The sequence below is a fragment of the Strix aluco genome, chromosome 12 (genome assembly GCF_031877795.1).
Source record: "Strix aluco isolate bStrAlu1 chromosome 12, bStrAlu1.hap1, whole genome shotgun sequence".
NCBI lineage: Eukaryota > Metazoa > Chordata > Aves > Strigiformes > Strigidae > Strix > Strix aluco.
Window position 1 is genome coordinate 27,260,792 of NC_133942.1, and position 24,473 is coordinate 27,285,264.

General features: G+C 41.4%; 1 protein-coding gene across 3 annotated transcripts in view; it reads right to left on the reverse strand.

Annotated features, from left to right (window-relative positions):
• MYO1E (myosin IE) overlaps positions 1-20,462 on the reverse strand; it is a 95,192-nt gene extending 74,730 nt beyond the window's left edge. For all 3 annotated transcript variants that reach the window (XR_012624816.1, XM_074837165.1, XM_074837166.1), the window contains exon 1: positions 20,393-20,462. Coding sequence is in view for 2 of the 3 variants with exons in the window: in XM_074837165.1 (XP_074693266.1) it covers positions 20,393-20,395 (3 nt within the window). In the remaining variant the exon portion in view is untranslated. The remainder of the gene's footprint in view (positions 1-20,392) is intronic.
• Between the last annotated feature and the right edge of the window lie 4,011 nt (positions 20,463-24,473).

Here is a 24,473-nt window from a genome sequence, read left to right on the forward strand (position 1 = left end):
GTTAAGTGTTTCTCTCTACCCCCAACTGTATTGATGCAAATGTATATTCAGAATGACTTTACTTTCTACATTAGATTCCCTATATCACCATCATCTGTATTCCTACCAACCCGTAGATCTCATTTAAGTCTTCAAAGAACTTACATTAAGTAACTTGAAACATGATTAAAATCCAGCTACTTGTTCATATTCCTTAACAGTAAAACAGTTTAGCATCTTATCTCCAAAACAGATAGTTACATTTTATCATCTTAAGCAAAATGCTAAACTTCATAATGAAAACTTAGAACAGGTGAAATTCAAACTAAATCACAAGGTTTCAAGGCAGGGGGGAATAGAGAAGAAACCTTAAGTCTCTGATATTAAACTGTGGCTGAAGACATTGACTTGCAAAGCTTCAACACAAAACCACATTAAACTTAAATGCTTGTGATGTACCCTGCTTTCAACTTCTGGGCTCATTCAAACTAAGCTCTGAGTCAAGCCCACATAAACTAAAAAAAATAATTTTAAATGTAAACTAAAACCAGCTGAGTAAGTTTTCATCTAAGCATAGCATCCTGATTGAGAAAAGACAGTTGTTAGGTGAATACTTTCTTTCCCTCCACCCCTGAACAACCTGGACACAAACCAGATGCTCCAATAATCAATATTCTTTAGCTTTTAGCTGCTGCAACTGATTACACTGTTGAAGCCCTTAGAGGCAGCTTTATGTTTTTCTACACTCTATATTAAAGCCAAGATTTGAGGTCCTTTAAAAATAAAGTTCTGGCTCAAAAACCAACTTGCACTCAAGCAGCCTTCCTCTAAGCTTACATGTCAGCTTGCTAAACAACATATTTCTTATGACGCCATCAAGACCACAGGAGCAGCTCAAGGTCTTTCAACAGTGCTATAAACACTGCCTTTGGCTCTATCTTTCTGAAAACAAATGCAATTTAAATAGGTGTGCTAAAAATGTGACCCAAATGCAATAGCAGTAGCTATACCTTTAGCCTGTACCAGGTCAGTAATAGTGTATTCTGCCACACACCCCTCAGCTGTGCACCACCATCATAAGCAAGGCATGCAGATGGACAGAGATATTTGGTGAATAGATACCCACTGGAGTTCAACTTAGCATTATTTCCAATTACTCCACACAGGGCTGTCATTAACTTTGGCAAATCCTTCCAACGTATTTCTCCTTCCACACCAGTTTCTTTGTCTTCCTCACACCTGACCTAGAAACACTGAGGTACCTGTATGTTAGACTGAGAACCAGAAGGAAAACAAAGTGTCAGGAACATTCCAGGAGCAATACCGAAAACCAACTTAAATAAATATTGACACTTTCTACTGACTTCCCTGGTGCCAACTAAGGGTTCAACATGCTGTATTAGCCTTTGGATCATCTGTAGTGGTTTGAGCCCAGAGGGCAACTGAGCACCACGCAGCCATTCACTCACTCCTCCACACGCTGGGAAGGAGAAAAAAACCAATCAAAAAGCTCAGGAATGGAGATAAGTATGGGGAGGGGTCGCTCACCCATTATGGTCACAGGCAAAAGACAGGCTTGTTAGGGGAAGGAAGGAAGGAAGGACATCACGTTAATTCCAAACACTAACAACTACACTTAACAGTCAGAATGGGACAGTGAGAAGCGCCATCATATCTTAAAAACACCTCCCCCCACCCCTCCCTTCTTCCCGGGCTCAGTTTTGTTCCCAATATCTACATGGGGGCAGGGGATGGGGGATGCAGTCAGTTTGCTGCTCCTTCCTCCAAGGAGGGGAGAAGCACTCTCCTGCACTCTTCCCCCTGCTCCATGTGGTGTCCCTCTCGCGGGAGACTCCTCCACAAACTCTCTCTGCCGTGAGTCCTCTCCACGGCATGAATTCTTCTTGTGGGTCCCCTCCACGTGTTGGCAGTCCTCCCAGCACCCAACTGCAGCAGCAGGGGCTTCTTCCCACAGAGTCCCTGGGGTCCTCCACAGGCCGCAGGTCAATCTCTGCTGCCCTGGTGACCTCCAGGGGTGGCAGGAGGGTGCCCTGTCATCTCACCATGGGGTACAGGGAGGGGGGTGTCTCTGCTCCGGCACAGCTCCCCCCTTCCTCCTCCTTCCTTCCACTGACCTTGGTGTTCACACAGGTGTCCTTCTCACAAGTCATCCTCAAAGTCCCCAATCCCCTCTCAGGTTTCCCTTCTTAACTATGTTATTGCAGAGACACGGCCACCATCGCTGATGGGCTCGGCCTTGTCCGGAGGCAGGTCCGACTTGGAGCTCGGGGAGCTTTTGAGAGGCTTCTCACAGGGGCCACCGCTGTAGCCCCCCCACTACACAAACCCAGCACATAATTCGAAAATTGCAGGTTCATTTTCAGGGCTTTCACTGCAATTGCTGGAAAAGACAAAGAGCTTTATTCCAGTTTCATACTATCCAAGATCAATCTCTAATTCTGCTACTACACAGCTGCCTGGTTTTGTCCCTTTTTCCTGTGAGCAACACTCATTCCTGTCTCAGCTGACCTTTGGTTTCTGAAGCAGCAGATGTCTGTAGCTCAGCTAGTTCTTGAGAATGGTTCAGAACAGGCAGCTCCAAGTCCTGGTTAAGCAGCAGGCCAGACTTTCAACCCTCTACTACTTCAGAAAGATGACTACATGCAGCAACAAAGACACTGCCATTGTCTGCAGACCACAACCACCACCCTTTCTTTACTACTGCATATTTGGTGTTTTTCCTAAATTTCATGACAACATGATTATGTGAGATTCTTAGACAACCAAGAATTTTAAGTCGATGCCATAAACTTTTGGAGCATTGACCTATGATGTTTGAAAACACATGAGAAGATGCCAAGGCACTGATGCAGTACATGTTTCTACATTTGAGACTTTTTTCATAAAGAGCTAGATCTCAGAAAAATTTTTTCTTCCTTTGAAAAAAGGATTTAGATATGAACTTACAGGCAAGTTCTTCCAAATGATATTTTTTTCTCTATGTAATCCCAGACAATTCCTTGTGACCAATGTCAGTTACTGGATTTGATCATTTTTTACAGAAAACTAAGCTATTCCTTGCTACTATCATGAATCATCACTCTAGCACAGTCTGAAGAAGTCAGCCTCAGAAAGTTTCTTAAGGACAGAAACAAATAGCAGTTTAGCCTCGATGAATAAACCTAATAAAACACTAGAGCACAGCTCATTTTGTAGCCAAGCTGCTTGTACTTGTCTATAGCATCCAAACAAACCTGAAAATAAAGGGCCCTGACAAAAAAACAACCCAAAAAGCAAAACTGGAAACAAACTTAACATGTGTTGGAACATTTTTCCATGGAATTAAAAAAAATCCACGAACAGGAAAGATTTGAGCAGCCCACATAATGCTGTGCTGAGGCTCAGCATAGTACCAGTCTTTATGTAAACATAGCTAAGATTTTGCCAAGGTAGTTGTGTCTAAATGTTGTTATTAACCAGAGGATAATTGTGAGTAAAGGAATGTGGTAAGCCTGTTTTTAATCAGTTGCTTGAGGTTCTTTGGTGCCATAAACAACACATAAGCAAAGTTTAGCATGAATTATTCAACACCTAAAATATTGAAACTCATTGAGGCTTTCAAAAACAAAATTTTTCTAATTATGAACACATAATTAAAAAACCCAAATAACCATGAAATATCCAGGTATTTGTAATAACTTGCCAACTTATTCTGCTGGTGTTATTTATGCCTACTTAGCTTTTGTTGAAAAGAAAACCATTCTCCCTTTGCTTCTGCGAAAAGTATCTAAGGCCAGTTATGAGTGTTTTCCCTGCAGGGCTCTAAGGAAAGACAATTCTGAGGTAGTCTATCCATTTTGATGGATAGTGTACTTGCTTAAAATTTTTTAAACAAAGGAGGACATAATCCACACCTCTTAAGTTTTCTTCCTAGTCCACACATTTCAGATTTCGAAAGACTAGCTGAAACCTTAAATTACAGATTCCACCTAAACTGCCACACTGAAATGAAGGACATTTGTTTCATTGCTTATGGAAGCGCACCTTCAAACACCCTCCAAGGTAACTTTTCACAAACAGACAAAAGAATATCAACAAAACTAAGTCCAATAAAACCAAATCCAACAAGACCAGAGTAACTCATTGAATAATTTTTTTTTAACAATCAAGGTATAAAGGCTGCCAGGAACTGAACAAATCTGCAACTCTTTGCTATTGAGAAAACAATTTTTACTGTTTCAGACTCAATCCATTGTTAATACAACCAGTTAATGAAAGCTATTAGCATCACCTATGTCAATTAAGGAAAGCCTCAAGGTTCTTTAGGTTTTTCAAAATAAAAAAGAACACACTAGTAAAAACTGTTGTTTAGTAAATTTTGTAAAATTGTTTATAATATAAGCAATAAAAAACACCTCTCCTGTAGGTGTATTGCATTTAAATGCAAAAACATGCACTAAAATGCCTCATTTAGTTAAGTCTTTTAATATGTAGATGAATAACCCACTTTACAGTTTCCCATTAAATCTTTTAAGTTTTATATGCAGTACCATAAATTCTCATTCTATCATTTCAGGTGTCTATTGATTTCACTTCAATTAGTTTAGTGAAAAACTGTTATGTTTTAACACATAACATTTCCTCACATTACTGTAGCATTTAGAAGTAGCTGTAGACCAGGAGTGAAGCTAGGCCAGAGTACACAGTTCACAGCCATGTCATCCATCTCCTCCTACTTCTAACGCTGCTGGGTACAGTCCTGCTGTTCATGAGGGGTGGGCCATTCCCCCCCACCGAGGTCACTGGAGGGCAGCGTGCTATTCTGTTATATGACTTAAAGCCTACGATGGAAAAGGGAATAAAGACACAAAGCACAGAATGCTTTAACCATTTCAGCAAGTGAGGTAGGATTTGAAACTGTAAGGTTGGTCATTTAGTGATGTAGGTTTGGGATTCACACTCCCACTCTCAGAACCCCCCCGATGCCATTGCATGCTTTGGTTTATTTGAAGTATAGTAACTGAGAAAAGCTTGTTTTCTACAAGGTTCCTTTAACATGCACAGTTCTGTATATCATCTAGTGAAGCAATAGTGGAAAAAAACATCATGCATCAGGCATCGTGGCCCTCTGCCTGTGCCTTTTTCTTTCCCCTACAAAATATTTATCTGAACAACTGTATGAAAAACTATGTTCTGCAGCTAAGCGTGCCTCATACAGTTAATGAACGAGCCTCTTAAAAATCTGCAGATTAAAGAATTAGACCATTAGATACGCAGATGTGCTCTGCATACTCCTTGTGCAATGTCTGACTGCCAGAATCATTTTGTTCCCACTGAAACACAGTAAGAAAGAACAGAAGGCAGCCTGCAGCTATCTTGCTTTGGAGTTTGCTGTCAAATCTCAATGTTTAGCAAGGGTTGATTTACATAGCGTTTGCATGGGAGAGCATCAGGTAAAGCCCAAGTTTCTAAAGAGAGCAAGGTGAGTCATCGATGAGTCAGTAATGGCCCACCCGTTCAGCAGAGCAGAAGGGCTATCAAAAGGGACAAAACCTTCCAAATGAAGCATCAAAGAGATTTCAGTTATTTGCAGTGACTGAAGGTGCCATGAACATTTTGCAAGTAGAGTTTTTTTTACTGTGGAATCCAGTTCTAAAGTAGGTGTACTGCTTTTAGGTAGTGTTGACAGCAGCGTCGAAAAAATACTCGGCATTTTAAATTGTACAGTAATAGCTAGCATGAGGGAAGGGCTTTCCTGTATGTTTTAACACACCCTTGTGATCTGTGGCATACAGGCAATATCTAATACCAACTAGTCCATAGATTCTTATTAGACCTTTATCCTCAGTGGTGTTTTGCTAATTCAGTGATAACGCACAAATTGAATAGTGTACATATTTTATTGCACTCTTAAAAATTCTTCAGCACGCTGTAGCAGTAACTGTAAGGAGTACTACAAAGTTAAAAATTAATTTTTATCTTCAAGTCACATGTTTCATATACAGGTATTTAATAATATGACTTACTCATATAACCAGGTTCATGAATGGAGATAACATTTGTACATTCACTTTCATCTCCATCACCTTATTGCAAAGGGCAAAAGAGAACTTTTCCTTTATACAATGTGTTTCATTGCAAGTTTCCCTTCAGTCTGCACTTGAGAATGGAATAGAAAAGTGTTCCCATGTTTACACACACCATTTAAGAACTGTTGTCTGAGCAAAGTTAAACATGTTTAGAACTACTAGTAAAGGCATAATTTATACATCACTTTACATACTATTACAGATAACATTTAAGGGACAAACCCCAAAACCACATTGGAAATGTAACAAAGCGAAGCATGACCTTCAGTATTTTCAGCTCAAGACAGACTCCTCTGTAAAGGCTTGCTGAAAGTTAAATAAGGGAAAGCTTGTGGAAGACAATTGCAGAAGCCATGAGGTAAGGCCACAGAATCAGGCCGCATATTTCAGTCACATGGCTGACCAGTGGGAATGAGGACAAGCACAAGTTTCCTTACACAAGGTTAGAATCAGAGATGTTAGACTGAACCAGTTTCATCAGCAATACTGAAGGCTTCTAAACAGATGGGAAGAGTACTAAGGCATTGCTGAAGAAGCAGAACTTCACATCAAAATTGGAAGCTGCTTGCCTGGATCAGAATAGGCTCCCATCATCTCACCAACCCAGACCATTCCACCATTCCCTCTTAGATTTACTCCCCTTATTCTCTTTCCTATTTGAGAAAGTAAAATCTGTCATTCAGTCTACTGCAGACCAAGTCATACTTCCATCACAGCGCACAATGTAGTTTGGATACATTTTCTGTCAAAACCAGCAGAGGATTCCAGCCCTCTCACACGCTATAGATTTAGGCTTTTAGGAGAGAGAGCTCCACAACACAGATACCATGGCAGCTGTTAGGAATATGCCCCTTAGATATATACCCCAGGACTTCCTTATTAAACAGAACAAAACAACATCCACAGAGAGAGTGATCACAGAGGCTCTGCACAGCTTTGGTACTTCAGTGAGGTTCTCACACACTGTCACACTAGAGACTGGAAGACAGGAAAGAGGACAATAGTATGTTTTATTACATCTACAGTAGCAAATTGATAGAATGACAGAAAGTACTCCCTCATCTGCCAGTTCTAATACTTACATGTCCTGAATTGCCTTCACTTAAAGTCTTTAAAAAGCTGACTAGTTCTAGTTCTTGAGTACATTTCCAAGTCTTCAAAAATACCAAGAACAAAAAATAAGCAGCTAGGCATCTCACTGAAATACCATGCCGAAAAAAGTACATTCATTTAAATGAGGTAGACTTCTACCCCCCTCAAAAGTATCAATTGGTCAAGAATAATTGCAAAACAAGCCCTAAAAGGACACATTTAGCTACACAACATGAAAAACATTCTTCATTGTTCACTGTATCCTGTTACTAGCTTGAACATAATTTTAGCTACTGAATTGGTGTTTTTTTGTTTTGGCAATCAGATATTAACTTCTCCTTTGTTTTTTCTTTTCCTGTTTGTACACCTGCATTCAATGAGCAAACAGCAACAGGATTAGTATTTTATAGTTAGCCTACTATACATTTGTAACAAGCAGAATGACAAAACACTTTCAAAGCCCTTGGGAAAAAACCAATAACCTTGACTTCTAACTTTAAGATCTAATTGCAGTCTCCAGGTAAAATAGTTTTGAAATAAAAATGGGTGTCCTTCCAAAATACTGTCTGCTTCAGATGAAAATTCACAACTGTAGCAATCTCTAAACAGGTAAGTAGTTAACATCCAAATTACCAACTCTCCAGCTACAATATTTTGAAGTGCAGACTAGGAAGAACTCCCCAAAGTCTTAAGAACATTCTAGAACAGTTGAAAGTTACCACTGGTATTTTTGATTGAAATCTCTTTTCTCCCCATACTAAGTTATGAGCTATTTAACTGTTCTTGAGTGTCAGAGATTCAGTACAAACCACAATAGGCAGGTTACAATCAAACTGGTGGGAGGCTGGACTCAAGCCACACTCAGCACAAAGAAAAATCCTACCATGCAGTAGCATGGTAAGCCTGCTAACTGCTTTTTCAATTTTAAGTGTATTCTGGTCTGAGAACAGACCCATGTACTGGACAAGTCAAGTGAAGTTACCTAATGGCCTCAGCCTGTATCATTAAGAAATTATCTGAACAAAAGTAAACCTGGTTTCAGTAGGTGAACACTCCTGAGGTGTGTCAGACTAAATAGTTATTCATGACTAATTCATTAATCGTGGAAACAACAGGCTTCTCTATTACATTCAAACTACTACCTTCAGAACAGATTCATCAGAACATCCTTAGTGATGGCAAAAGGCTTATGAAGCACCTGCCTATACACTAAGGGTACAGGCTGTACTGTCAATACAGCCCAAATACACTGACTTCAGCACTTGTCATCTTTCACAATTAAGACTGTTTTCAGAATAAACAGCTCTTAAATTCCTTCCCACAAAAGAAACTTTCAGGACTGGGAAAAAAGTTGTTTAAGTCCATAAACTTATCCTATGTCATTGAAACAGAGATTCAGAACTTTGTATTGTGTTGCTCTCTTCTGGGTGGGTTTCAGACATTCCTTTCTTACCCAGAATTGGAAGACTTTAGTTCTGTCAAAGCTGTATCCATAATGGCTTAATTCTGGGCACTGTGACACATGCAGCTGAACTTTATTTAGTCTCAGTTTAAGTGCAGACAGCAGTACTTAAGAACAAGAAGAGGTCAGGACACCTAAACTGAAGATCAAAATCTACTGCCACAGAACTGATTTGTATTTTCACTGGTGAATTGTATGGGAGCAGGTAAAGCAAGCTAGCTATTTCAGCAGGAAGTAGGGAGTAGATTTCTAGTAGTTACAATGCTTTTCTGAAATACCTTTATTTGCTTCTTTCTCAACATGGCTTTATTAGTGACCATTTAAGAAATCAGGTTTAGGACTTGGGGTTTGCCACCACCCACAAATCTGTACTGGGAATAGAGAATACAACATGAGCCCATCCAGGTGCAGATATCAAGAAAAAAAATACAGAAACAAGTTAGGAGGTGTAACTGACATTGATGTTCTAATTCTTTCCTCTTCCACTATGAGCAATTAAAGGCTAAGCATTCATTTCACTAAAAGTACCTTGTAACCTCCACTAATTCCAATTCTTTATAATTTAAAACACACCACTACTAATACATAGACTATGTAAATTATTTTAACTATGTAAAGACAAGCTTTTAGTATTATGAAGATGCAGGCCCACTTATCTTAATCCATCCCATTAGTGCCACCTAACTGCTTAACATCACTATAACTCCATGTAGAAAACTGCACTGTACACAGCTACGAAGAAAATAGACCTGATGTGACCCCACCAAGATGGTTTGAGGAAGATGAGATTGTCCAGAAATACTGTATCACCCCTCTTTTAGTGAAGAAAAATGTTCATTTTGTCTAGAACAATACCAAATATGGGAACAAGTAGCCACTGTTGTTCTGTTTCCTCTCAAGTGTTCCTAGAATGAACCAAGAATAAAAACAGAAAGTAAACTACAGGAAGAAATCACTGCTGGTCATGAACTTATTCTGCATATTGAGATCAGGTCTCTGTGGACTGGGTGTGCTGGTATTTCAGGCATTAAGAGCACTGGAACCAGAATTCCTATTTACCACTAGAAAAGATTTGAAGATTAGTACTTATGGGAACAGCTTTTAGACTTCTGGAGAAGTCAGCTGAGAAGACACTAGGAATTGGTAAACTAAGTATTCAATATTAAAACTGTCAGTTAACAATAGTACTATCTACACAAAATAACTCATCCATTCTCTACTACTATGTGCTACTTAAGTTTAACCACTGTGTAGCCTCACAAGAGGTTCACGCACTTTTTTAAAGATATTCCTGAGACTGAGGCCATGGTCAGTGGAGACTGTAGTAAGTTCTGTAGAGAATGCACATTCTCTGTGTTTTGAGAGCAGCTTTAAGGTAGAACAGATTAATCTCCAATATTGTAATTACTTTTTTTAAACCAAAATATAACCCATTTCAGTTGTATCAAATGTAAGTTTTGTTAACCACATAGCATCATACATGCAGATTTGTTATTTAAAGCAAGTATCAAATGGGCAAATACTTATTTTCTCAGTAGACTGGATCTAGTCCTTTATTGCCATGAAGATATACATTATTACATAATGCTGTAAAACAAGAGTGACAGCTATAGACAAATATCTAAGCTGCTTAAGAAACCAGACTTAGTTGGTAGAAACAGGTACTCAACACTTATCTTGAGTCCCACATATTGGATACTCGGGCACTGTCAAGTCCTCTTTCACTTGGTTCAGTACGCTTCTAATCTGACTTGCTCTGCTGAAGACCTATCCCTGTCCTCTCATCTGAAAACAATCATGCCTTGAATACTGTGGTTGCAACCCAATGCAGATGCAAAAAAAAAAATCAAGTGAAACACAGCAAAATAGCAAAAGCAGTGGCCTCTCCCACAATGAAGTCATTCTCCCTTCCCTCCACACAACTGTGCTTTAAATGGAACTCAAGTTTTTGCTCATTAAAGGCCAAATCTCAAATCAGACCTCCACAGACATGAGCAGTGTTGTAACAGGACCTCCATTTGTTACAAACACTTGAGTTCAGTTTTTTCCCCGTGTCATGCATAATTCATCTTAAAAAAAACACAAATAGAAGTTACTGCAACTCCAACTTTAAGAGCAAATTAATTCTGTTTGCTGATAGTCTATTCCTATAACCTAGGATCACCAACAGAACAGGACTTGGGTCCTTACAGGGTTCTGAAACATTGTTCCTGCAAGGACTTTACCTTCAACAGCAGGCAAGTAGAATGCGACACTGGCCACTGAATATGAACCCTGAGGGGCCCACTGCTCACATCACTTGGCTGGAAGAAAAATGTTCCTCCTCACACAAGCACTGTGTGCTCATGCCACCCCTTACCAGCACAACTAGCGAATGTGGGCTTTAAGCACCTGTAATTAGAAACTCTTGGGTACTCAAGGAAGAGGCAAGAAGCCATGCTTTGCAAAGCCAACAGCCACCACGCAGCAAGTAACAGTTTGGATAACAGTTCGGGATAGATTTACACGTTTAGCTCTTTCACCATAGATATCTCAGCAGGTTTAAGCTGCCGCTCTGTTGCAGTAGGCCTATACTTCCCCTTCTACCAGGGCAAATCAATTGCAGAAAGTCACCTTACTCTAGGCTATTCAAGTCTTTCAGGTTATGCAGAAGACAGCTAGGATACCCTCAAAAACTGAAAACATGCAAATTGCCCTATCCTGAGAAGTTATTTTTACTTTTCTACTGCAAGGATCAAAATGTTTTTGTAGGCATCTTTGGTTTGCTGAATGTAGCAATTATTGACCAATATAGTAGTTCCCAGCATATATTTAAAATTGAGGGGAAGCACTGAAAAAGGCTTTGGAGACCACCAACCATACAGGATCAAGTCCTGGAAACATGACTGTGCATAAGGCACAGTTTTTGAGTGGAGGAAAAAAAGTTAGCTGAAGTAATTCTGTTCTTCGTGGGACTACTGTATTTTAACTGGTAATGTCAAATATTTGTTTTCATGGATTAACACAATTCAGAATTCAAGAACTAATGAAGTTTACACAACAGTGTCAGCAGGATATTCTATGATATAGAAGCTATATGTAATAAAATCATGCTTTAATACAACAGTTTTCACACTATCCAAATTTTTAGTTCAAATTATGGTAGGAAAGAGGTCAGAAGTTTCCTGACAGCAGTACTGTCAGTCTAACTTGCTTCTATAAAAACTGTACTATCAAGAATCAACAAAAATTTTAGAACTGAATGATACAAGAGTATAGAATGATGGATTCCCGTGACTAATTAGTTTTTCCCTAGATGATCACATCCAACCCCTAGTTCCTTCAAAAACATGATCTATATTTAGACAGCAATAAGTGCCAAAGACAGCAGAAATAATTACACAAAATCATGTTTCACTGGCATTACCAGAAGATACTGTAGAATTATTAATTCAGACTATGTAGATAGCTAGTACCTCTGTGCTCAGAAAACAAGGATGTGTGGTTCTGTAGCTTTATATATTTTCTGGAATGAATATCACTAAATTTGAAATCCCCCATTTAAGTATATCTGTACAGTAAGTATGACTGTTTTCAATTACTGTTATAACTACTTTTGCACCTTTCCTTTTCTTTAGGTATGTACTGAATACAGTTGGGGATGCAGTACAGGAAAACAAATTCTTCCATGACTGATAAACAGACAAGTCAAATTCTTCTCAGATACGGAAAGAAAAAACAAATACTCAAAAGTACACACTTGCTTTTGAGTACCATGAAACAGCCTTTAAGATTAGGTTTAATGAAAATACTGCTTCAATATGCCTCAAGAACACTGCTTTCACTTAGCAAATGAAGTATTTTCCAGTTCATATACCAAAACATCTACAGTAAGACAGTCCAAAACCAAAGTGATCAAAAGGTGTTCAATACACGACAGAACCACAACAGCTCAAAGCCCAACAGCTAACAGGACGCTAATGCTCAACACATACATGTTCACAATACCTAGGTAAGCTTTTGTCAATGGATTCTTCCTACTAACCCCCCAGACAAGTAGTACATTCATACTAAGTGAGTTAGCAGAACGTACAGGGGTCACAACGCAAAGGACTTTAAATGTGTAGACAGCGTTTGTTAAAAGAAATTCAAACACACTTTGTATCAGCATACTTTACAAAGTTGGGAATAACATGGGGTTAAGATCTACTGCAAAAGCAAATTGGAAGCACTTAGGCATTTGTGCAGACTTGAATCCTTCAAGGCAGGAAAAAACCAAAACAAGATGAGACAAATTCTTGACTCCTGCTTGGCACTGCAAATATATAACTGACAAGAGGTCTCAACTTCCATCTTTCTGTATTTCTGCTATCAGCAATATACAACTCAAAGCACAGAAAAAGACATAAATCACTGCAAAAGATAATGTGTGCACTGGTAAACTGCCTACAATTTAAAGCCTCACAAGTGTTGTGGAATGTCAGACTGAAAACAGAAGACTGTCCTAGGTGCAAGATTAAGTATCTGGCAGTGTATTGTTTCACAAGACACAAGCATGAAAGACTGAAAATCCTGAGCATTAAGAACATTTTACATGTTTTATAAAGGATATCAGGCTACATTGTTCAGACTTGAATAGGACTCAACACTTAAATTAGACAAGGCTGACCAAGAACTGGTTACAGACTCAGGCTCAGCTGATGAAGGTGATTCAGTGAGTGGTTCTGAGCTGGCAAGGAAAAAACCCCTCATCCTTCCTGTACAGGGACAAGTGCAGCTAGTCACTATGAGACTGCTAGTCCTATTTGAAGGTTGCCAACAAAACCCTCACTTAAACTTCAGATTGCTGAACAAAGCATCAAAATAGCTTCTAGAAGCACATGCTTTTGTGTAAACCATTTATGTTCCTTTTTTTGATGAAGTAGGCAAAAAAAACAGATCTATCATCATCCCACCCCAAAAGCATAAAGCTGTTGCCTTTCGCCTTGTTCCAGACCAGAGCTTTCACCAGAGACACTTCTGGCAGCTGAAGAATCACCCAGATGACAGGAGAGCAGAGCACCAGACCAGGTTTATAGTCCTTTTTATGCTTCCAGAGGTGTTGATCATGGAAGCATGCTCAAGACCTGCTAGGTTTAACTTTAAAGTTCACATTTAGTTGTTGAATTTAGCAAGTTAGGTAATTCTTCATACATTAAAGCACCTCTTAAGTATGCTTCCCAATAAGCATCACTTCTGACATGAGACAACTCTGACTCACGCTCTAATTACCAATACTGCTTTCCTTGTCAGCTCTCCCACTGGCTTTGTTTAAATCATATTCAGTTCCAATCTAAAAATTTCAATTCAGAATTTTTTTTTTTTTTTTAGAAATACACTTGAGAGTTTACAAACCCAATCCACCAATGGTTTTAATAACAATTAAATGCCACTATGTCTTTGGAAGAAGATCCTTGACCATAGCCCCCCTTCCTAAGCTATTTACATTAAATAATCTTGAGCTTAGATGTACTTGCTGTTGTACAGGAAGCAAACTCCAAAGCCATTTGTATGAAGCACATTAAATAGGCAGAAAACACCCATAAGGTTCAGTGTGTGGAAATGCTTTAGACTAAGAAACCTTTTCCTATCACAGTAATGTCTTAGCTAAGCAGAGAACAGAACCCATGCACTGCCAGGACATGACTGCACACCCCGTCTCCCCAAGAGGTATTCGCACTTTTAAAGAGGTGAGGCTACAAGGGTAGGAAATCAGTAGGTGGACGACAGGAAAGCTAGTAGATGAGGATGAGTCAGGAGATGAGCGATAGCTGTACTTCCTGGGCAGGACAGCGATTGGCATCTCAGGAACGTGGCAGAAGGGAGCAGGAGACGGGAAAGACTGAATTGAGCCCAGGAAGGTCTGAAACGCAGCTCCTCACACCCAAGCGCCCCCAGGAGTGCAACAGGAGGCTAAGGTTGCACAAGAGTCCTAACGATTAGGTGAGGTGAATGTCTAAACAACTTAGAGTGAGAAACAGCTCTTAGTTCTGATTTTTATATAGGAGGAAAATTCTTGTTTACTTTCTGCCATGTTTCTGATATTTGTAAATACTTTTACACCCATGCAGTAGAAATAATAGAAGCCAAACAACATACAGAGTCCTTTGGCTACAGCAGTTTCAAAAATTTGTAAGCAGCCCATACACAAGCAGTAAAAAAAGACCCTTCCACAGGAGTAGTAGGAATGCTGATCATTTGCTAGTGACCAGCATCCACCAGAAAAGCTCCATCTGAGACAAGATAGTGAGGAAATGAATGACCTCCAACAGATGAGAAAATGTTTAAGAGAACCTTTATATGATTTTTCCGCAAAAGGTTTAGCCTTTTACACCAATGTAAACCTTTGTTGCTCATATTCAAGGTGAGACTTTAGATAATACAAAGTGGCTTCATTCAAAACACTAACAATAGTGTAAGCCAACCTTTTCTTGCCAAAGCCTTTGCCTGGTGATTTCTGTTTGCAGAGGGACCAAACTGTTTTCCAGATCCTTATTTTTGTAAAACAAACACATACACACAGAGTCTTCCCAGTTCTGAGAACTGCTTCTTTAACTTCTAGTCTCACACTGTTAACTCCCAGAACAGAACCTGTTTTAATTAGGTGCAGAATCCCTTTCTAACATAGCTCTTAATGCTTTCCAGTAGCCACACACCATCTAGATCCAGAGTCCAGCTTCTTTAAAAAAGTAGACTGAAGTATTGCATTGCAATAGCATTTTAGAAAACAGAAAAGGAAAGCAGATCAATTTTTCATTTATAAACCATGTATTGTAGCAACAACAAGAACCAAAGGGTAAACATAAACCTGACAACTTACAGGGCAACACAGTAAGCCAGATCCCCAGCCAGTCTATCAGATCTGTGTCACAACTCATCATGTAACTACAGTAAGCTCACTCACTCCTAGGGTCACCCAGGGTCCTTGGCAAAGTATAAGAGCTTGGAGCTTAGAAGGAAAGACTGTTACCTCTTTGCTCTCTGCCTCAGATACAGCAACTAAAACTAATTAGGTTTTATTGATCTAAAGGATTCTTCTGTAGCTCTGAAGATGTTTATTTACATGTTCTCTATCTACACATTAGTAATACATGTATACTATATTAGAAGGCAAATCTAAACATGCAAGTATTTCTGATTCCTCATGTTGAAATTGGGAATAGAAAGTTGAGAAACCTTTATTCTTTGACATAACTTGGACAGAGCAGTGCACGACCAATACCACTTTTATACTAACTCCTAAAACTGGGAAGAGATTAAACTGGTATTTACGAAGGAGAAAAATTATTTAAAAAGGAGCTGAGAAGACTTCTCTAAAGAGATGTGCAACTTCTTAATCTTTCAAACAAGGAAACATACATTTCATGTTAAGATGAGAACATTACTAAGATTTTACTGAGAACTCTGTAAAAGCTTGACATTTCACTGGCTAGCATAAAAGTTTGGTTTAACTTCCCCATTCCACATATGCAGCAATGCTTTAAGAGGAGGCAGTGAGACTGGGGCAAGTTACCCCTTCAAGTTAAAAATAAGTGGCTGCAAATAGTTTAGTTAAACTACTAATAGCATGAAAAAAGCAATTCTGGAAGACAAAACGAGAAAAATGCTTAGATGTACATACATACACAATCACGTGTTCAGTTTTCAGCTGCAAAAGCTGCATCTGGGTAACATCCTACACTCTCTGAAAAAGTGCTCCAATATACACAACATATCCATAAACCATTCTAAAGATCTAAACTAGAAAGAAGCAGACAAGCACACACACAAGGTAAACCTAAAAAAACACATCAAATATGAATCACTAGCTTTGTTATTGAACATGCTTCTGTGTTGTATTTTATATATCAGCCAGACAGAAACACCATATAGCTGGAAGATTTTCCATTAATGCACCTCTAGATATAATGCAAAGCACATGCTGTTACTCTTTCTGCTATTCCACATTTGGCAGAGAGCAAGGTTTGAGCTTATGCTACCGTCTGCAGCACCAGACAGAAAAGCACCCTTCAAATACAGAAGCATCAGTGTCTTGTTTGGGACTTTATTGTAGGAATATGATTTAAGATAGTATAAGGTCCCAGCTCGTATCACACATTAGCTATTTTAGGACCAAATCCTGAAGGCTAGCAAGTCCTTTCAGGCTAATTGATTCATTTTCATTTCTGCAGACTTTCATTGGCAATACATGTAATCAGGTTGTGCCCAGCATCTTGCTGGATTGGGCTATAAATATCTGACCTCTACTGATGTCAAGCTATGTTGAACTGCTATAAAAAGGTTCCTTCTTAAAAAATCAAACGTCCATCTTTGTTGAAGAGGTGGAAACAGGAAGACACCAAATATGCCCAGATAAAATGTACATACTGACTGCAGTGCTACACAAAAATGCTTACCATTGAAATGCTGGTTAAAGGCAACACAAAATTTTTTTTTCCTTAACATTAGACACTCCTGGCTTGCTCAACAATTTGTGAGTTACTCCAGATACTGCTGAACCTACTTTCTCTTGGATCCTTCCCTTATCTCTCCGCAAAGTGGTACAAAACTTCAGAAGAAGTAATCTAGAACAGCAATTATGCAAAAGCAAAGTTGATCACTGATGTGCTGTTGTTGTTTGGGTGTTTATTTGGGTTTGGTTTGTTTTTTTAATAAATATGGTAGCAGTTTATGTCTTAGAAACAGTATTGTTTGCTCATTAATGTTCAATGTTTTATTCTGAAGAGAGTCAAAGCCAGCTGACAATACTCAGGAAGAGAAGGCTACTTTAAATGAAAGATTCAAGATCACATTGTCACATTAATGCAACAATATTATTTCTGTAACATGATATAGATTCTCTGTCCTGCTCCAGATAAGACCCTCCAGTGCATCTCCACAAATTACCTAATGACACTATGAAGTTGCAAACTCACAGTATAAAAACAAAAGTTGCATAAAGTTCACCTGACCTTACATGTCACTTCAAGCAAGTTTCAGCTTAGTCACACTGAGGTGCCTCCTGAACATTAAGGACCCAGTCCTTCACCTGGAGTGGGACTACTTCACACTTAGATAATACACATTTTTGAAGACTTACAAGTTGCAGCTAAGCTGTTAGAGGCTCTAGTTTATTTTGAATTTAAAAAATTGAAATGCAAAGTTAACAAAATGGATGCATTTCAAGAGAAAAATATCAACAGCTGCCACACGTTCTTTAAAACCATCAGCTTTAATGCAGTTTTGCCCCACTACTGCTCATTCCCACCTTGTACTGCAGCATACAGCCATGAAACAGCTCAGCCATCCCATGTCTCCAGATCTCCTGAAACCACACTGTTAAGCAGATACAGATATTGATCTGGTTTAAAAAATAAACCAGCAAGTGCATACATATTGCTAAATTGCACATAGCTGCACAATCTTGCCAGGAGACCCGAGCACAGCAATGCACCACAGCAGAGGCTAGAGAAGGCCCATTTACACCAGCACCACCTTTACATGCTCTGCTGTATCAGACTGCCCAAGAAGCAAGAAACAACTACAGCTGGTGTCAGTGGTAACCCAGCACCCTGCACTGTGGACCCTGTCAGATCAGGAGAAGTTCGCTCTAAGGTCTACAGAGACCATGTGGCAGAAGAGACTTCATTTAGAGAATACAAAGCACTCATGACATTCTGCTTCCCCTTCCCCCCCCCCCAAGAAATCAAAACTGTCAAGACAAAAATAAGGGAAAAAATGTGAAATTTTTCTACAGCACAGAGAATCGGTATAAAGTTTCAGCATACTAGTGGCATGATTCATGTTCATAAGCAGTCGCTGTAAATCCCACCAGGCAATCCTTTTGCCAGCTAAGTTACAAAATACTACCTTCTAATGATTACCAGGCAATTGTTTGGGCATATTTCTTTAAAAAACCCACTACTTTTCTGGTTTTGTTGCAATGATTACTTATAGACAACCTTAAAAAATGCAGTTCATATTAGCTTGAGATCTCACAGTGAAAAGTAATAATTCAAGACTACTTCAGCACCAATTTAAGAGCTAGAGAATAACTGCCTGAATAGTTCCCTGAAGAGGATATCTACAGGAAGAAGCTAGTGACCTTATTTTATCAAGTAAAACTCATCAAGTATGTTACCAATTAGTCCTGTGTATTTACAAGAATTGTATTTTGATCAAAACGTTTCATTAAAAAAGACTTAATGGAGTCCACAGCGGATCAACTAACAGACTCATTGATCTCAAAGTATTACTGTTAACAGGTGGACATCTCCGAAGGACCTGCACCAAGGACTTCCAACTACATTTAACATGTCAGCAGCCTTAGGCAATGATGCACACCCTCTACCAGGAAATCCCAAGTGCCACAGGTGTCTGACCTAGCAAGTAGTGAGGAGCAAAGGTTATGGTTAAAGAGTTGATGTGAACCACCTGGCTAAACAATCAACTCACAGGGAACACATGTACCTATCTTACCCAATAACAGGACTGTGAGAGCTGGTGGTATCACTATCATCCCTGACTGTGACAGAAATTTCAGCTTCCTAACCTCTGCAATGCTTTATTTAAGGCAAAGACTTGTGCTCAACATAGGTGTAACCAGGCACAACTGTAGTTGCCTCTGGAAATCAAAGCACAGGCACTGATAATAAGAGGGACATCTTCAAAACATAATGGGAGTGCAGGGCCCAAGCTACCACTCCACTTAAGTCAGTAAAGCTCCGAATACCCAAGAGCTAGGTTGGTCAGTCTTTAAAACTCAACCCTATCTAAGCTTTAACAGGAATGATGCAGAAGTTTCCCAAGTAGCTTAATGCTCCTATCTTGAGTATTCCACATTAGCACAGATTTTAATAAATTACTTGTTTAGAGGTTATGGATTTTAACATGGTTCATGACCACATCACATTTTTCACTATTTTAAGTTCTTGTGTAACAGGTAGTCATAATCATTATTCAGATTACTTCAGGATGAAACCTACTATCAATCATCAGGAATCAACTACTAAAGATAAACCAGGTTCAGCTGCTGAATCACAGCTTTTCCTCAACCTAGCATTGACGCGTTTCACTGCTATCACATCCCCTTATCACACCAGACATTTCACAGACCCAGTGCCCAGATACCCCGGCTTCGGGGGCTGCGACTGCTGCGCACACGGAAGTTTTCCTGGTGCCGGTCATCAAGCCACCCGCTGGCGAGGAGACCGGAGCGGACACCGGTACTCGGACACGGATGCCAGCAAACCACAGCGCAGGGGAGATGGTCTCCAGGCGGAAACCCCTCTAGCAGCACCCCCTGAAGCGTCACCTGCCGTGCAGCAACGCCCTCACGTCACCTTCCCCCAAGATCCTTCCCACCCTAAGACACCGAAGTCTTCGGATCCCCAACGGCGGGAGACGAGGCTCGTGCTCCGCAGGCAGGGCGGGGGGCGGCCGGCCGGCCCTGCCCGAGCCCCGCGCGGGGGGGCACCCCGGGCCGCCCCTGAGGACCGAAGCCGCCGTGCCCCGGCGGGGGCCCCTACCCGGGGTCCGCAGCCCCCCGCTCCCGGCCGGCTGCACCCCGGCCAGCACCGGCCCGGCCCCGCTGCCCGCGCCTGTTACACAACCACCCCCCGCCAGCGCGGGGCAGCGAGCGCTGCCCGCAGCCCCTTGCCGGCCGGGCGTGAGGAAACGCTCGGCGGGCGCCAAGGCAGCTCCGCTCCCCTCGCCGAGAGCCGCCGCCGGGCGCCACCCAGCCCGCGAGAACCGCCCGCAGCCCCGCTCGTACCATCGCGGCTCCTCCGCCCGCGGCTCTGCCCAGACACGCCGGCGCCCCGGGACGGATGGACTGAGGGAGGGACGGACGGACAGAGGGAGGGAAGGAGCCCGCCCTCCCCGCGCGCGCAGTTCGCCGCCGGGGCGGGGCGCAGTCCCAGCACAGCGGCCCCGCGCGGGCGGGGCGGCCCGGCGAGTGCTGGGGCTCGCGCCGGCAGGGGCAGGACAAGAGGCCGGGGCGACTGCCCCGCGCGGGCTAGCGGGCGGCGTGTCCATAAATGGAGAACGCGCCGCGGCGCAGCCAATCGCCGCGCGCGGCCGGGACGTCACTCCCGGAGGGAATCCCGGCGCCCCCTCGCGCTCCCGCCCGCCGGCCGCGGCCCAGCGCCCTGGGGCCGCTACTGTGGGCCCCCGGCCCCGGCCCCGGCCCCGGCCCCCACCCCCGCCCGCGCTCCCGGTCAGGATGAGCGCTCGCCACCACGCACTGCCCGGCCGTGCGGGAGGAGATGTTTCCAGCAGAATGGTGTTAGCAACACCCCGGCAAGCGTGCTGGTGCTCCACAGCACTCGCTTCTTCCTCCTCCCCCGCAAAGGCACCCACAGAACTAAGGTGCTTCTAATCGAGGTGCTGGAGCGAGTGCAGAGGAGGGCAACGAAGCTGGGGAAGGGCCTGGAGAATAAATCCTGCGAGGAGCGATGGAAGGAGCTGGGACTGTTCAGTGTGAGGAGGAGAAGGCTGAGGGGAGACCTCATCACTCTCTACAGCTCCCTGAAAGGACGTTGTAGAGAGGTTGGTGCTGGTCTCTTCTCACAGGGAATTAGTGACAGAACAAGAGGGAACGGCTTTAAACTGTAACAGGGGAGGTTCAGGCTGGACGTTAGGAAAAAATTTTTTCACAGAAACAATGGTCAGAGAGTGGAATAGGCTGCCCAGGGAGGGGGTGGAGTCCCCATCCCTGGGTGTGTTTAAGGGCCGTTTGGATGAGCTGTGGGGGGATGTGGGGTAGGGGAGAACTTTGTAGAGTCGGGCTGAGGGTTGGACTCAGTGATCCCGAGGGTCTTTTCCAAACTGAATGATTCTGTGATTCTAATCCCTGGAAACAGTGGCATGTGCAAAGCATCTCGATACCAAATACTGAAACAAGTCCTAGGTGTACCCCACAAATGCAAAAAAGATCAGGTGCTTGCCTGGCACTTGGCACCTGTTCTGTGTTGCACGTATCAGTTTGACCAGAACACAGTCGATACACCCTCTAGGGACTGTGCTTCCTAAGGGATCAAATCAGTAAACCCATCAACAGTTGAGGACTGTATCCTGCTAACAAACACTTCTCCTCAGGCTTGAAGCCCTGTCACTGACTTTAATGCATTTCCAACTGCCACTTCTAAACTGGAATATAAATAAAATGGAAACAACATAATTAACAATCGTAACAACAGCCAGACCCTGAGTCATATGTTAATACTCCTTCCAAACCACCCTGAAAAGCACTCTCAATAGGTACAGTTCCTGTTTTTCATCATTAGATATTACGGGGTTTTAACTTATCTCTGATTAAAAGGAAGTGCAGTTATTGGAAAAAAATAGAGCCGTTTATACAGAATACATGTATTCAAATTTTATTGTTTGTTTTTATAAACAAAATGAAGACTCACTTCCAAGCTAATTTAGAGATTAGGCATAGGCAGATTCACTGCCGACTTCTCGGAGAGCACTGCTCCGGCTGCGCCGAGGCAGGTGCTGGCTCTGCAGCCAGACAGATCTGTGCAGAGGAAGGGCAGTGCTGCCCAGCACAGGTACATGGATTTGTCCTCATGGATCTGCCTGCAGCATCAGCATGCTGGTTTGCAAATGTGCTGGTCAAATGTTAACAAATTCAAACCATCCTGATGCGCTCAATACAGAATTGGGACAAAACTTAAACTATTAATCTGGCCCACTGTTAGGTCCCACGAACTTCAGTGATTTGGATGAAACACAACAGCCCCCTGGGCATGTTTCATCCCTGGTTTTGAAGTATACCAAAAGACTTCCTCAGCTCAGCTGGGTTTACACTGTATGATTACTGATCATGTGAAGCTTGGGGTTTCCATAGTGGATTGCTTGGATGTTAACTGACATCAATGTGAGGGGTAGGAAGTATTTTCATTGAGAAAGTAGCTGGGTGGTAAATATGATCTGCAATAGCTATTAAAGCAAAAATACATCTGATAGTGCTAAAAGTGAGCAGAACTTCACAGGAGATGAGTTTCACACTTTGATTCCCAACAGAAGGTGAGTAACAGCAGTTTTATGGAAATAGGACAAAAATAGTTTGCCTAGTATTTCATTTGAACATGGAAATGTTACATAAATTTATGGGACTGTGATAAAAAGTGGTGAAAAAAAACCTGTAAGAACCCAGAGAGCATATATAGGGCTGACAAAAGAAAGAGAATCTATATAGGTTTTGTAAGTTTTTTTCTATTTGCTTTGGATGTGGGTCTTTTTTTCATGTCTAGGTTCATCTTCTGAAGACAGATGTATTTGTATGTCTGTTTACATACATACAAACATCTTTATAACAAGGTATGAAAAAAGTAGAGAAACTAGGTTGTAGAAGAAGACTAAAAAAGTACATTCACACTGGATAGCTAATTGAGAAACTAGTCCCAAGTTCACTGCATTCTATGTGTGCTACCAGGGTCCATCTACTCTAGATGGACTAGAAGATGACTGTCAATAAAAATTTTAGGGCCGAAGGCATCAGTGCTCTGCATCTGCACAAACCTTTTCTAAGCACTGTGTGTACCAAGCACAGTCTAATTCACAATTAACTCTTTTCATGCTTTTAAACATAGTCATTTCATTCTGCTTATTTTAATGATAAACATCTAATTCCCAAGCTTAGTGAATGATACTTATTCAACACCCATGCTCAGAAGCAGGGGAAGGCATTTCCCTTTGAATGTCAGTCGTGGTGTTGCTGAATGGTCTGCATGCCTGGGCTCCTCCCGCCAGTCACATATAATAGTCATCTCTGAGAAAGGCAGAACCCACATTTTCATCTTGAGGAGCTCCAGCAGAGTAAAAAGGAACCTCTGTACTTTTAAATGATACACAAAACTAAGAAGTGGTGACGTTTCTGTCATAAAATTCATATGGACAGGTTACCTTTAAAAGACCTAACCTGAAAAGATTTAAGAAAAATTCACTGCATCAAGAACTTTCATTGCTTTTTTCATTGTCTGACAGTGTTGTGTTTGGTTAGTAACACCTACCAGCTCATGCACAGAAGTGATAACATCAAGAAATATTTTGAGGATATTTTCTGGCTGCTAGCAGTTGTGGCACTTGGTCCTCCCGATACTGATCAGTAGTGCTAAACTTCAGGAAAACATTTGAGGACAAGCTTCGCTTCAGAGCCTGAGGAGGTTTATTGACGTAGCATTCAGGACTGGTTTCAGAGGTGGGCACAGGCTCAGCGCTGATGGGAGTGACTGCAGCTCTTTGCCATCACCTGATCTGGAGCCCACACCACACCAGGCAGTGCCACAAGAGACAAGTTGTTGCCTCCATAGTGTGGCTGGTAACTCACACGGGTGTTTCCGCCTACCCACTGCCTGAGTGATGCTGTGTGCCAGCACCAAGCAGGAACCAGGCTGATGCTGAAATGCATAAAGACTAAACTGTCCGAAAAAAAGAACATGATCCTTACCTCTGGAAATGCCACAGAATACAACTTTCCCTTGCCCTCCATTCTAAAAACTTTATTGTGGCTTCCGAAAGAAATAACTCTTAGGAGAAGTCAGTGAATCTGGGAAAGATTAGAAATTTTAATGAAATAGGCACTGCCCTGACTGCTTTCTAATTGGTTAAAACTGACAGCAAAGAAAAAAACAGGCATTATGACTTTTCTCTTACAAAATATAAAGTTTTATAATCCACATATTTGTCTCGTTGATCAGAATCATTTAATTAATAATTTAATCAATTCCTGAAAGCCACTAAAACAAGGCTTAATACCCATAACAAGACATCATACGTTCAGTTAGAAAACCACACAATCTGGTATTTCTTAGAAAGATGAAGCATTTGTGTCATAGAAAAACAAA